This window comes from Xyrauchen texanus, chromosome 26 (assembly GCF_025860055.1).
Source record: "Xyrauchen texanus isolate HMW12.3.18 chromosome 26, RBS_HiC_50CHRs, whole genome shotgun sequence".
NCBI lineage: Eukaryota > Metazoa > Chordata > Actinopteri > Cypriniformes > Catostomidae > Xyrauchen > Xyrauchen texanus.
The window spans coordinates 11,315,748-11,331,432 of record NC_068301.1 but is presented as its reverse complement, the minus strand read 5'-3'; the positions used below and the strand labels follow the sequence as shown (position 1 = coordinate 11,331,432).

Genomic DNA, 15,685 nt, shown 5'->3' with positions numbered 1-15,685 from the left:
TTCTGCAAAAAGGCAGTTCCTTGTCTTTCAAACGATCCTGTTTTGCGGGGAGGAAAAACCAAACAAAAAACAGAACAATTAAAAAGATTGACAGGTGGGTTTTCACTGTCAGAGTGACGCTCCGGAGGGGTGGAGTAAAGAGAGAGAGGCAGGAAAGGCAACTCGATGTGTCTGTCTATCAGTTGAGACTGTCTGAACCGCTCACGCGTCCTGAACGCGCGATACACATTTCAGCGAAGACCCGCGACACCAATACCCTCGTTTTAGCTCCCTGGAGTATTTGTTTTTTCTAAAGAGTTATTCGCTCGCGTTTATTTTCGCGAGAGAGTGCTTTTTGTTTATATATCACTTTGTAGTAAACGCGTCACGCGTGCCCAAATCAACTGTCCACATGTTTTCCCTGAGCATGGACAGACAGTGTTGATGAATCTCGGGAGGAGCACGAGCACAGAGACACTCCGCTGTCGCGCGCGTTGGGAATTTAGTCCGCGGAAAATACACACTGAGCGCGAGCCCCGTTTGAGCTGTTTGTGACTGACATTAACTATCTCCTGTCTGCCCCTCTCTCTGTCTCTCTTTCTCTCGCTCTCTCTCTCTAACTTCGTTTCGTCCGGTTCTTTAGGGTTTTCAACGAACAGGGGAGTGAGAGGACGGAAAGTTACAGTTGGATGGGCTCTCCATAACAGTGGAAGTTTCTTCCGTTTGATACTGTTTGTTTGTTGATGAACATCTGCTACAAAGTGTTGCCATACTCCGGATGGCAGTACGGGCAACCTAAGGAAGCGTTTTTTGCACCGCTAGACTGGACGGGGAGATATATCTTAGCTCTTGGCAATCATGCAATGACTTACTAGACATTTTTGGTCTGTAGAAATCGATATCCTCTCAAGACCTATTGACCCCTCTTAGACTTTGCATCGTGACTTTTTAAAGAGGTGGGATAAATAAAAACAGACTCTGGTTGCTTTTGATGAAAAGAGGAACGCTGTATTACATGCTTTGTAATACAGTCTTTTTATTTTTATTTATTCTTTCTTCCCGTCACTGGCATTTTGATTCTGTATGAGAAGTCAAGTGGAGGGAGTGGGACAACAGCATGCCGCGGAGAAAGCAAGAAGCGCCGAGGCGATCTTCAGGTAAGCGGTGCATGCATGGATCATTCTAGTGTATGAATAATAGTGAATAGATGCATTTTGAATACTCCTAAACTTATACACCTCATTAAATGCTTTAAATATTCGAAATTATTAAAGATATATATATATTATTATTATTTAATTATTTTTTTTTTACTTAACGGAGGATCTAAGGCTCCTTAAAATGCATTCAGTTTAGTTTTCAAAATAATGCCGGATTAACTTTTGAAGTTGTGCCGAATTAAAACTTCGCATTCCACCATTGCCTGTATTTTTGAGTGAAAATGGAGGTTCAAAGTGCTCCAGTTCCTCTATTTAGATGCGGATTGCCATCCTTGATTTGATGCTTGATTGATCGCCTGTCATGTGGCCGCCTTTGATCTATTCATTCCTAATAAACATCAGTAAATCATTCACCATGGAAACACGCATGCGCCGTGCGGCCACAGCCACTCAAAGGACAACTTTTGCCCCCGTCGTGCGGGAAAAAAGAGAGAAATTTTAGGCAGGGTTATACAGTAGCCTACTTTTTTTCGTCATTCAAAGAGAGAGGGAGAGAAAGACAGAAAATGGGGACAAGTGATTGCTGGGGCGTGTCGAGTGCACAAAATGTAGCGGATAGAACATCTTTTCCCTTACAGATGTCACTGAGCAAGGCCTCTGTACTAAGATCTGTTTTCCTCTCGGTTCAATCTATTCATGTGAAATGTACCTGTGCTCTTAAAAGAGGGCTGAAATCTTTAATTAGATAAAAGAGGGCTGAAATCTTTAATTAATCTTCTATCAACATGAAAAGACTGGACCTCTGATTTGTGATGAATGCTGTTTGGGATTCTTGTGGACTGATGAAACAAAAAACGGGCATTATATATTTAACCATTGTGTTGTATGTACAAAGAGAGTTCCACTTTTTCCTTTTTGAGTTTCTTTTTTTTTTTTTTCTCTCCTTCGTTTTTCTTTTAATCTCTGTAACTAACAGGTCCATTCTCTCCCAAATGAAGGCTCTCTTTCAAGTTCAAGCATCTGCAGAGTTTGACGAAATACCAATCTTGAGAATTAGGCCCAGATATTTGAAACATGAGGAAAAAAACAGACATACCAGACACATTGCTGTAACCAAGGTTGATTTTTCTAGTTTTATCACCCAAGTGAAATCCATAGATAATATTTCAGTTGTTTCTATATGCCAATATTTATTATTAATTCATATTCAGTTACCTCTCTGCTAAATGAAGGGGAATTGCATTTTGGAGGGATTGTTTGATCTTGGTCTTTCATTGAAACTTCCTGGTGGTTTGGGCTGCCTTTAAGAGACTGACATGGGGAGTTTGAAAGCTTACAGAGGTGAGATGATACCTGGTAATCTGACTTGGCAGCTCCTCCACAAAAACAAGCCATCAGCCCCCTTCACCTCAGCTGAATATTGATTTAATTTTCTCTATTCTGACAGTCATGTTCATCTTTTGCTTTAATGGTCATTCAAAAGTTGGCAGGCACATTTTTTCCATTATTCCTACTGCCTGACACCATCCCATTTCTATCAAAACTATGCTCCTTCTGTTATGCTCCACCTCTTTTAACGGATGAATTTGCCTCAGTGTGGTTGCTATCATTGCCATTGTTTGCTCCTGAGTGATTTAAGTGTATCGACTGTGAGCTTTGCCTCTCGGTTCAGGTCATTTTGGTGCAGTGGGATCGGAGTGGCCCTCTCTGTGTTAGGCTGCTGCAGTCATTTGTATTTATTTGCTGGCTTTTCTCTGAAACAGACACAGGCCTCCCACGTAGAGCACTGACTGTGTCTGTGAGTTTGAGCTCATGGAGAGAGGAGCCAGGGGAGGACTCAAGTGATGAATGCGGTATCTCTCTGCTGCTCCAGGTTTCATTTGGTTTTGTGTTTTCACAACCTCCCACACAGATAGAGACGCGCTTAGTTTGAGTCCATTCCACGCACCTCTGTCCTTGGGATAGCTGAGGCCTAAACGAGCAAGCTGCCGTGAGCTGGTTACGATATTATTTATTTTTTATTGGAAATATATTTTCTTTTTTATGTTTAAGCATGGCAATTAAATTGTATTTTTCTAGATTCATATTTGAGAAATAGATCCAAATTTGAAAAGGAAAAAAAAAAAACACAAACGATCACATTAGAAAGAAGAAAAATAAAAAGTGTTGAGGGACAAACCAGCAAGGGGAGTCATTAAAACACGCTCTTTCCTCAGCACCAGAGGCTTCTTAATTATCAGACATGAAGGTAAAGGTTCCTCTGCTGGCTTCATTAGGGAGGAACCCTAATTATCTGAGCTCCTGATGGATTTGTGACAGGCTCTAACGATTAAAGCTGACAAATTCAGCGAAGTGTCAGGTCTGCAGCTGCCTTGATGTAATCAAGTTGATATTATACAGTCCCTTTAGCCTGTAGTGCTGAATTAACTCAATATTCTGGTGCAGGTGACAAATGGACTTTGCTACCTGACTAATCATGTCACCGTGGCAATGCTGCCTAATGACCTCAGTAATCCAGGCTCTTAACCGCACCACTGGTCCCAGAAAGCATTTGAAGCAGCCAATCAGAACGCCCCTGCATTAACCAATCAGACCTGGCGCATGGCAAACACACCATCATACAGTCTCTGTGTTGATGGAAATACCACTGTTCTATGTCATTGGTCACACTAGTATTCAAGCTCTTGAGTGCACGGCCTCACCGAGCTCCTGCTGACAATAACCGCCCTAGCAAGCTTGTGAAATCTGAATACTGTCAGAATTTGATTGGTGTTGAGAATCATGCTTGGATGAAATCTCTTTTTGAAAGCTGCATTTACAGATGCTTTAGTATATTATTTTTTATGTGCAGTGCTGTTATAGTTCATTTGAGATTATGTGTGTTTTTGTAACGTGTAGGAGGTTAATAGCTTTTATTCACTTAGTTTTTCAAGACACATTTGCTAAAAATGTTCAGGTTTTGTTGTAGGTTATTAAACGTGCGGTGCCTCTAAGCTATACTCTTATTATGTATTCATCATCATACCTGGTGAGAAATGTAAAATATTCAGAATAATAATTTCTCAACTTGAATGTATTTGTATTCATAGAGATAGGAGTTGACAGACACCATTTGTTCTGTATGTTCAGTACAAATAATGGAATAAGACCACTGGATACAGTTAGATGTCATATTTCATGTCTTTCTGTTTCCTTCAACACCTATTTTCATGATGGCAAAGTTTTTGAAACCTTGCACTATTTCTGAAAGATGTTAACTGAACTATGTAGCATGTCATCAGGGCTCACCTTGTGTTGCCTTCACTGGAGGGTAGACTCATACAGTTTCATCTCATTAACAGGTGACATTGACCCATTTAGTCAATATTCATGTTGGGACCCACCACTTACAACTAATTTGCATGTGGGGATTAAGCCAGTGGCCTATAGGAAATCAAAGAGTATCAAGTTATTCTGAATCCCAAGCTTGCCGTTCCCCTTGTCCGAGAATGTGGAGGTTGAGTTTGAGTAATGAAGATCGATGACTGGTTTTATGGGAAGAGTGGATCAAAATGAAAATATGTTGCGACGAGCTTAGCACGAGCCAAGTGTGTGACGGGACACAGCCCGGAGCTGTCTGCGGTAAACACAGCTCTGTTTAATGAGTTTATTCACATTTGGGAGTTATCTGGTTTCTAAAATTTTTGCAGAGTCTAAAATTAAGAATACTTCCAGACTTGTCCATTATGTGTGTAAGTGTATACATAAATGTGGTGTGTGAGAAAGCGAGCGTGTCCGCTGATAGTTGTTCAATGCCTTGTTTGAAAAACGAGAACACATGGGACCACAAAAATCTAGTGTGTCACCAAAGGAGGTTTGGATTAGAGGTACTGTAGCGTTATAGGGACTCAAAACTATCAAAAGGGCCAGCTGTGTTTTTTCTTAGTCTCTCTCTCTCTCTCTCTCTCTCTCTCGTCCTGTCTGTTTTGATCCCCAGTGTTTCATTTCTCAGCTAATTTAATCCACAGTGAGTCAGAAAAATGTGAGTGGGGTGGGGGGGGTAGACAAAAGAGAGAAAAGCTCGAGTCATGACCCAGCAATGGGAGTCTCCAAGCTTGAGGAGTACATAGAGGTCAACGTGTACCCAGGGGAGCCCACGTCTGCCTCCTATCTGGCCTGCCCCGCACTCATCTGTTGCTGCTTTTTTTCATGACTCGTGGAAGGATGAGGTGTTTTTAGAGGCTGGCCGGAGTTTTCTCATCCCAGTATGATGTTTTCCTCATGGTGTGCTGTATACATCCTCGTCAGTTAAAACACAATAACCATGGCCAACAGATCTGCGCCGATGTTTATAATGGGCCAGCAGGAGTTTGAGCTTTGATGTCTGTGTTGTAGGATCTGAGGAGCATGTAGCGTCTTGAACAGGATGATGTTCTTGCGAGAGTTTGTGACATTGTTTAGTGTGCTGATTAGTTTGGTGCATTCATAGAAAGAGGGTACCTACATTAATCAAAAACTTTAATTTTAAAATGGTGATTTCCAGGCATGGGAAAGTCATGGTAATAAATTAATGGAAATTTATATGAGAGTTTTATATTCTTTCACCAGAAGTTTTGCATTCCCTCACAAAATGTTTTCTATTCCTCACAACTATTTTGGCTTCCCTTGCGATAGCTTTATCCATACGTTATGTAAATTTGCTGTGGTTTTACAAAGTAAAATAATATTTTACCATGATATTTGTAGTTTAACCATAGTAATAATTAAAATATTTTTTTTTGTTCTATTTGTGCTCAAAAACATTTGGTTTGCTAGAAATTCCTCTTCATTAGTGCAATCTTTAAAATAATAAAAAATAATGGAAATTAATTGGTCAAAATGTGTGGGAACCCTGTAGATAACCTACCAGATATGATTTTCCAACAATTGATATCATTTTGGCAAAGGAGGCTGGGTGTATTAAGGATCAAGTCAACCTTTAACAACATTAATTTTGACATATCAACATGAAACGAAAGGAAGCTCTTTGATGTTACGTAAACTCCCATGTATCCCCTCAAACTCGGGGTAGTCACATCCGGGGACTTGCTGTTCCACCTCCCCTCAAACCACTGTACTCTCGTGATTTAAAAATATCCTGCCTGTCTGTACACAAAAGACCTGCAAAAACAGATGAAATAAGAAACAAGTTTATTTATTTTTTTTGTCCATTGGTTCCTTCAACTTATTTTCTTGTGTTCTGTTTTAAAGGTGAAGTGTATAATGTCTATACCACTTGACTGTTTTCAAACAGGTTTCCCGAACACTTCCCCATCTTTCATTGGTCTGAAAAACAGATGGCCCCAGGCTAAACTCGTGACATTGGTTGAGCAAATAAGTGTGTTTACATGCACACTAACATGCTGATAACTACCACAAATCAGCTTAAAGCGATAGTTCACCCAAAAATACAAATTCTCTCATCACTGACCCACCATCATGCCATCCCAGATGTGTATGACTTTCTTCTGATGAACACAAACAAAGGTTTTTAGAAAAATACCTCAGATCTGTATGTTCATACAATGCAAGTGAATGGTCATCAACACTTTAAAGCTCCCAAAAAATATTGTTTACTTCTGGTCACTCTCCAAAGTCCGTCCACAAGGAGACTCGGATCATGCCGCCTCCCACGTAACAAGCATGCTGGCATTTTCAAATGAAAGCAAAAACAATGAATCCTGTGAACGGCATTCTCTTTTGAACAAATCGATCTGCACTTCTGTTTGTATCACCTCAGTTCTCACGTGAACATGCACAAAAAAAGAAGAAGAAAGAAATCCATACACATCTGGGATGGCATAAGAGAGTAAATTCTGAAAATTTTCATTTTTGGGTGAACTAACCCTTTAATAAAAAAAAAATCTATCAATACAACAAAAGTGTGTTTACATGAGACTTGAAATCATCAGATTATATATTTTTGATGTCAAAACGTAAAGTCACTTTTTTTTCTATTCAATGAAAGTGATTGGATTCACTTTTGAATCTCATTTAGCAGAGGAAGGACCTTGGAATTAAGACTGAGAACGAGAGAATGAGGGATTAATGGAGGAGCGGCGATGGACAGAGATGCAGAATGTGAGAAAAATAGGAGGAAGTGAAAAAATAAAAAGAGAGGGAGAGAAGAAATGAGTGGTGCTCAGAAAGGTATTAGAGCTGACAGATGAACAGGAGTGGGGAGAAATTCTCCAGCAGCAGCTGGGACTGCAGTCATTATCCTGACAGGTGTCAATTAAGAATTACTGCCTGCCTCACTCCTCTGCGCAGCCCAGCTGTCTGCGCAACGGAGAAATAACACTTTACCCTTGTCACTTTGTTTTTTCCTAGCCATAGCCTCCGAAAATGAGTCGCCCCAATGCTAATCGATAACCAGTGTATTAGCAATTATTTTGCACATTGATTTACGAGGGCCAACGACTTCTACTCTGTTATTAGCCCTTGATTAGATCTGCCCACACACAAACATTCATAGCATGCTGCCCTGTTGCCAGGTGGATATATGTTTCGTCCGGGGCCCCGAGGTCTAGAACTGTCTTAGTGCACAGTCTTAGTGGCCCTGTTGGGCCCTCCATCACACAGAGACAGACCCCTCTTAGGTCCTCTCATGCAGACCCACACACAAACATGTACAACACCTCTGTGGGGGTTGAAATACAGCCCCGTTTCAGGCAGGCCTGAACACTGATAGGGTATGAGTATGTGTGCGAGAGAGAGGCTTGTAAAAGGCAAGAGTATTAGTGAGGTGTCGTGGTCTGTTTCAGCTAAATTAATGGCTTTGTTGTAGAAGGTGCTCCTGGTTACAGAGAGTTATGGCTGACCAGATAGAAGGCTTCTGGGTAATGTCTGCTCCTTCACTACATTTATTTTCATGCCTGCAGTTATTTAATACTTAAAGCCGTTGTCACAAACTTTGCATGTTTTCATACTGCAACAAGTGTGATGCAGCAAAGTAAAATACTGCAGAGATTGTTTGTGTATTTGTAAATTGTCTTACAGTGGCATAATTTAGAATCTATTCTTTTATAATTTGAAACAAAATTATTTAGTTAAATGTTTTGCTTAAAAGTGTGTTTGTGCTATATTTCTTAAAATGTAATGCCACTTGGTTTGATATCTTATCAAACTGTATACTGTGCATTCGGAAGCTGAATAAGAACTGGGTTATTTTGTCACCTGTGTAAACAAACCATGCATATGCGTTAGGGGGAGGTGACAACAAACTCCCAACTGAAATAATTTCTTTCCCATGCATAGTGGTGGATTATGTCCTTTTCATTCAAGAGAGGGATTCGTGTTTTTTCGAGTGCGACATTGGCCCTAGAGGAACTGAAAAGAGAACCTAATCCCTGGGTTCCCCTGATGTGGAGATGTAAGACCAGAGGTTTTTCTCCCTCCTCTCTTGATCAGAGGCTTTACGATTCTCCTCTATGAGCACTAAGCCACTGGACACACAATGAGTGGATAAAGATAAGCTTCCAGCTTGTGTTGACATTCTTATTGAGTCCCATAATGCACTGCTCTGGATCACTCTCATAAAGACCCGCCTCAATTTTTACGAACTGTCTTCGAATGGTTGCACAAAACGCCTCGACTTTCTTGTGTTTTTACCCTGACACTTTCATTGCTCGTTTTTCGTGCAGTCTTTAAGACCGTATTTGCAGTCCATCACCCCTAAAGCAAGGTAAAGAGCTCAGTGTCAGCCCCCATCTCTTGCAGAGGGTTACTTTTATTATCTTCATCGATAAAAGCCTGTCTGCACATGTAGACAATGGTTGGTAGGTCCTAGGAGTGACTGTAATATTTTTTTCTGTGTTAAGTGTTTTATTTAACTGATAGGAAGCTGAAAAGTAATGAAAATCATTTTTCTTTTTTGTCCCCAGTTTTATTGCGTTGATAAGGCATCCAGGGGAAGTATACATCAAAGTGGTATAGTTTCTTTTTTAGATGGACAACATCTAACATCTTTTCCTCTCCCACTGTATATTATTGCTGTATAAGGCTATAGCCATTCACACTGGTTTTCACTAAATTAATGAAAAAAATAAAATAATTTTCATTAATATGCACCAATTTTACAATACTTGGTGATAAACTGAAATATTTACATACATATATTTGAACCAAAACATTAAAATATAAAAAATGGCGCACACAGAGAAAAATAAAATTTGAGTCTGTATGTTTATGTGTGCGGTTATAATCAATCTACTAAGGGTTTTTGAGTTTTTGAGTTCTTGAGCTATAGTCTTCATCTGTCGGCCCAGGTAGCATATACACTATGCGTAATCCAATATGCAGTGCATATCCTAGTCTTTTGGGGGCCCTAAGCAAAAATGTGTGTGAACTTTTAAACTTAAACTAAATTAAACTTTTAGTGTGGTGAAACATACTTTGATGCAAACAAGTCAGTGAATCAGAGTTTTGAATCGATTCATTTAAATGGACTTTTGTATTGAAATTAAATGTATATCGTCAACAGAATGATTATAGAATGAATTGTGAATATTTTATATATTTTATTCTTGTCTCAGGACAATCTCCTAAAATATGAGTCACTTGCATTCATATTTTAGAAGCTTTGCTTAATCGATGCAGTTGGTATCTGTTTTAAAATAACTTGTGTAGCTATGAGAATAGCCATAATATTTATATATTTTGAAACATCTGGTTTTTATTTTGTTCACATACAGAAGCCCTGTACTGCTTTAGAATTCTTTTCATATCTGTTAATAGCTGGGTTAACATGTCTTGACTTGTCTCCCAGACTCAACTTTATAGGTATTTGTAGTGAATCGGACACAATCACTTTCAAATGCCACATGTTCTAAGCTTGTTTGGAGACGGACTCGCCCAGACAGTGTCAAATATACGACTAAGCCTGCACTGAGTCTTGTGTCTAAGAAACCAGTGGGGGTGTCCCCTTCCAATCTCCCCCACTTCCCCTCCCTTTCCTGTTTTTGTGCCCTCTTCACTAATGGCCACTGCTTTCTTAAAAAAAAGAAAAAGACATGCTAACATGTTAGACTTCAACATGTGCACACACACACACACACACACACACCAATGGCTCAACACATATGAGGATCAGCTATTAACCTTGTCCAGCTGACTGAAAGCCATACGGTTGGTGGAACTTTAACCGAGGGACGCTTCATTGATCATTGACCTGTTCTACTCTGCCTGAAAAGTCTATGAGCTTGGGAACTGACTTTCAGATCTGATGAGCAGATGTTCAGTAAAGAAGATAAGTCTGGTGACAAAAAGAGAAATGCAAATATTTACTATTCCATCAACATATTTGGACACTATACAAGCAAGACGAACCCTATCAAGTAAATGTTCACGGGGAAGAATTAAAGGTATAGTACACCAAAAAAAATTATAATTTACTCACTCTCATGCCATTCCAAATCTTTAGGATTTTCTCTCTTTGAACATGAAAAGAGAGTTCAGCACATTGTTCATGATCCTCTTTTCCATACAATGAAAGTGAATGGTGACCAGGGGCTGTTAAGCTTTAAAAAGTACCATAAAAGTGAGCTGTGGTGATTTTATTTTTTCTCACAAAGCTATTGTTTGTTTTTAAAATGCATATAACTCACTATTTCTATGGAATACATTTATGCTAATGGTGCTTTTGGTCAATTTTTAAGTTTGTCAGCACCTGGTCACTATTCACTTTCATTTTATGTAAAAGAGAAGCATGAACGGTACTAAACATCTCATTTTGTTTTCCATGGAGACAGAATCTCAAATGGGTTTGGAATGACATGAGGGTGAGTAAATAATGAGAAATGTCATTTTTGGGTGCACTATCCCTTTAAATCATCAGTGAGCTAATAGACGCCTTGAATCTCAGATGAGATTGAAAGCCTTGATTGTTATGACATGTCTCTTCACAAGTTTAATATCTCAGTTAGGCCTAAACCGGTTTTAGACTGAAACATTACAATGTGTCAATCATATTTTGCAAAAACATCAGAAATGTGCCAGTAAATTCTTCATTGATTGAAAATAGAAGACAAGTAGTTTCAGTGTTTTGCTGAAACATAGCGTTGACATATGTGTGTGTTGGCATGTTTTTGTGTGTGCATATATGTATTTGTGTGTGTGGAGCTGTTCTTCACTACCACACCATCTCCTGTTAAATTGGTTATGGCAGCGCAATCCAGCCCTACTTGGAGCCATCAGAGCAGCTGCCGAGCCTCAGCAAGGACGTGTCATAAATACTGAGGTGTCGTTTCTTTCATGTAAATATACTGGTTTCAAGTGTCATCCATCAATACTGCACATAGGGGGAGATACCTAGCTGCTTCAGGAGGTGCATGCACTGGGAATCGAAGCAGAAAACTGCAGCAGCTCCTATTAGGCCTAGTTGTGTCTGTCAGGAAGGTACAGACACCATTTTTTTTTTTTATAGGGGCAAGATTAACCCTTTTTTTAGCTTATTTTTTTCTTCCTAAATTCAACATATAAAATTAGGCAAGGTTTCTTGCACCAAAAAAGTTGTAATTTATTTTTTAAAGAGTCTGTGTTCCCTACCACTTTGAAGGCTGAGGGGGGACATTGTATCAAAATGGTCTCATTGTTAGGGGTTGTACGTGAATAGCAGCTAATAGTTAGAACACTTCTGGCACAGAGGATGGAGGGGCTCACATTGTCTAAAACTCATCACACTCCATACTCTCCACTCATTTAGAACCAACATTCTCTTATTCCCTCCTTCTCTCAACCTATCACTAGAACTGAAACGATTCGTCGACAATAAAAAAGACTAGTTGACGAATAGTCGTTTGATCTCATTTAACGTAACATGAGATCACATTAAACTCTAATGACGATGCTTGAGAGCAGCACTGCAGCTTGCGCTGGACTTAAGAGTGGAAGAATTACACAGCTCACAGTCCAGATGCCCTCTAAACCTTCCAAACAACTTCAGGTGATGTAGATCGCAAAGTATGAAGGAATTATAATGCAAAAGCTCTCTCGTTGTGGAATAAGAGGAGCTGGAGCTGCTGCTCCACTTAAGCAAAATTTAAGTGTCTTTAAATGAAACACCCCTGTGTTACATCTTAAATGCAGTTATATTTAATTAGTTATAGCTTTATTTATGTTCAAATAATATGGAAGCAGATCATGTAAATAACTACAAACTCTGAAACTCATAGAAGCGCCTCTTCTATGAGTTGCACAAACGTCTCGATCTGGGGTGGGGCGGATTGAAACTGCACCAGGCTGAGGCACACTCTGTCGCTGGGACGCACGTTCCTCGAGTATGCATGCTTAATACAGCTAGATTATAACGTGGTGGCTCGCGACTTATTGAATCATAATATGTCACTATGCATTTCTTATGCAATATGCAGCTTTCTTAATAAGAGAGAGTTTGTTTTTTAGTGAGTTAAAGATAGATTTAAGTGAACAGAAAGGTGAGGGGGTGTAGTCTTTGCCCCATTATACACTGCAACAAAATAAGTTTTTGTTTAGTTTTTGTTTTGGCTTGTTTTCCAATATAAATATCTAAAACTTCTTTAAAACAATGTATATTTTCTTTAGTAGCTATACTGCAAAAGACATTTTTTTTTTTTTATCTGAGAATGTTGAATATAATATAAAACAAATCCTTTAAAAAAGATTAATTCACCTGAGAATTAGCATATAAGATATTTAGACTGGCTTTTAGAGAATAGATCTTGAATATAAATATATTTTGTCTTTACTGCACTCGTAGAAGTATAAAACAGTGAATAAATACACTTTTATACAAAACACCTATTATTATTATTATTATTATTATTATTATTATTATTATTATTATTATAATTATACAATTAGCAAGTCCAAAGCATGTCCAAATATCTTATATGTTGCTTCTAAAGGAAATATATCTTGTTTAAGGAGTTTTAGGCAATTTTAAATGGTAAAAAAGACAAAAACAAATGATTACAATAGGATTTTTATCAGTGTGACACTTAGTGAATGACATTTAGAGGCATTTTTAAAAGATCTTCATTGTTAGTAAGAACTTTAAGTCGGGGCACAAGCTGATTAATCGTTTAAGAGCTAATGATTAATCATTACAATAATCATTCTAATAATCATTGGATTAATCGATTATCAAAATAATCGTTCGTTGCAGCCCTACCCATCACAAATCAAACCCGGGTTCATCCACAGTTCATGACCTCCAGGTGGTCAGGAAAGTGCTACCACAGAGACCGAGTCTGTATGTTTTTCCCTAAACTGTTGTCCAGGTGGTGATTTCTTCATAGCTTTATCATCATTGCTTCACGTCTTATTCTGTTTTTCGTCTCGCCGTCTGTTTGTCTGGTGTCAGTCTTGCGGCACGTGTGCATGTAAGGTGTTTTTTGAGCTCAGTGGCAGATTTATTGCCTCTGCGCTGTTATTGTGGTATAATAGCTGAAAAGAGTCTGTCTGTTCCTGTCACAAAAATGTGTCAGCTGTTCTTTTTTTTGTGTGTGTGTGTAAAGGTGTCTGTTGATTGTAAATAACTGGCTGTATATATTTCATGATTGGTAGATGTGGACATGTAAAATATTCACAATTGGGTAAGTTTTGTTGTTTGGAATAGACTGCAGAACTTCGCCAAAAGCTTTGCAGATGTCTGTAGAATTTCGCATCACATCATTCGCTACCAGTGAAAGTGTGGTACTTTCAGCTCTGTTTAACAATTGATAGATGCTTTCTTTCAAAGCAACTTATAAGTTTGTGTTTTCCCTGGGAATCAAACCAGTGACCTTGGCATTGTTAGTCAATTGGGCTACAGGAACCTTCTGCCAAATTCCACAGATTTTTCCCAAAATCTGCAGATTCAGGGTACATCCATACAAAATGTTTTTCACTGTAAATGCAATTTTCAGTTTTTTAACTTTATCATTTTCTGAAGTAAGCCGTTATAAAGAGTGTTTTCAAAACTCTCTATTCGTAAGCTTGGCGAAATCATTGTTTTCAAAGGAAAACGTACTGTTTGGACCACGGAATGTGCAAGAATATGTCTGTGAATCATCTGAGCGAACGATTTTTGAGCAACTTGCACAAAAATCCTTTCCCACACCTTTTCTTTTGCTTTTCGTGCAAACTGTCAACTTACAAAATGCAAAATGAAACCTCTCTCTCCCTCCCTCCCTCACTCCCTCTCTCTTCCTTTCCACAGTATCCTCTTTTCTCATACTAAATTTAGGTCACAGCTGTAAAGACAATGAGGCTGATTTGAGTATTTCAATAGTACTTCCTCTGATGTGTGTTTGTATTCAGTGAAGACATGAATACATGCAGATAGCATCTCCATTTGATGTCTTTTTACAAGAATGCGTGAACTTCTACATACAAGAATATTAAAGAACGGTAGTTATGTAGGAGAGTCATTGTCTGCATAATTGTGTTTTTGTTTCCTCTCAGGTAAAGAGAAACCCCAGAGCTGTGGAATTAAAGCATTTAACCCATAATCCATCTGACCTACGCTTGCTATTCCCCACTACAAACCTTAAATCAATCTACAAATTCAGCTCCGTGTCTGCTCATAAAAGTCTCTCCATTCACGTTCACAAAAGGAGAAAAAAAGAAGCCGTGTAGGAAAACAGGGACCTTATATAAAGGGCATGGTCTGCGTCCATGCCAGAAAAGCCTGATTTCCTTTTGCAATGTGGCCATACATCAGAGGCCCTCCCAGCTGGACTGTCACACACTGACAGAATGACATGTGTCATTTATCAAAGAGGCCAGAGCTTGGGAAAACTCATATGACAAAGCCTGGGAGAGTTCATTCCCCCTTATCCACTACACACACACACACACACACACACACACACACACACACACATAATCCATCTCTCTCTTCTCTCTTGCTCTTTCACTCTCTCACTCTTTCTCTCACACATACACAGTTCCCTCCCACCTTTTCGCTGCTTGCCTGTTGCCAAAAAATGGGCCTGTAATATTTCTGTCATCTACACAGCAACTTGCTTTTTTTCTTCTCACTCTCTCTTTCAAAAAAGACATAAGTTTTCCCTCTTTACTATTTATTATACTATTATTTAAAGAGTTGTTTAAAGCTGTTTTTCTTTAATAACACTTAATTCCTTCAATTAGTTTAGAATTGTGTGTATTTTAAGTGATAAAACTATATTGTGCAGCTGAACATCTCAGATATTTTATTTTGTGTGAGCTTTACTGTGTTGGAATCCATTCATCATTTTGAGCAAACTTCATTCTTAAGTCTACTTGCACCAGCTGAGAGAGAGAGAGAGAGAGAGAGAGCGAGAGCGAGAGAGAGAGAGAGAGAGAGAGAGAGAGAGAGAGTGGGAAAGAGAAGGGTCAAAGATAGTTCACACCGCTGTGTACTACTCTACAGGGCACATTCACCAATCACTCAAAATGTGCTTTCTGTCTCTCACTCTGAGGGGTGGGAATAGATGAATTCCACAGACTCTGAATGCTGGGTTCCGGTGCTCTGCGGATGACCTTTGACCCTTTAAACGAGCTCTGAAAATGTGGTGTGTAATGAT

The 15,685-nt window shown here is 39.0% G+C and overlaps 1 protein-coding gene across 3 annotated transcripts in view; it reads left to right on the top strand.

Annotated features, from left to right (window-relative positions):
- LOC127620071 (teashirt homolog 1-like) overlaps nt 1–15,685 on the top strand; it is a 39,616-nt gene that overhangs the window by 2,239 nt on the left and 21,692 nt on the right. Inside the window, exons 1-2 of one of the 3 annotated variants that reach the window (XM_052093167.1) lie at nt 50–935; nt 1,071–1,136. In XM_052093167.1, coding sequence (XP_051949127.1) covers nt 1,097–1,136 — 40 coding nt within the window. In that variant the 5' untranslated portion in view covers nt 50–935; nt 1,071–1,096. Of the gene's footprint in view, nt 1–49; nt 1,137–15,685 lie in introns of those variants that run through there. The other 2 variants (XM_052093165.1, XM_052093166.1) reach the window with 2 other exon arrangements.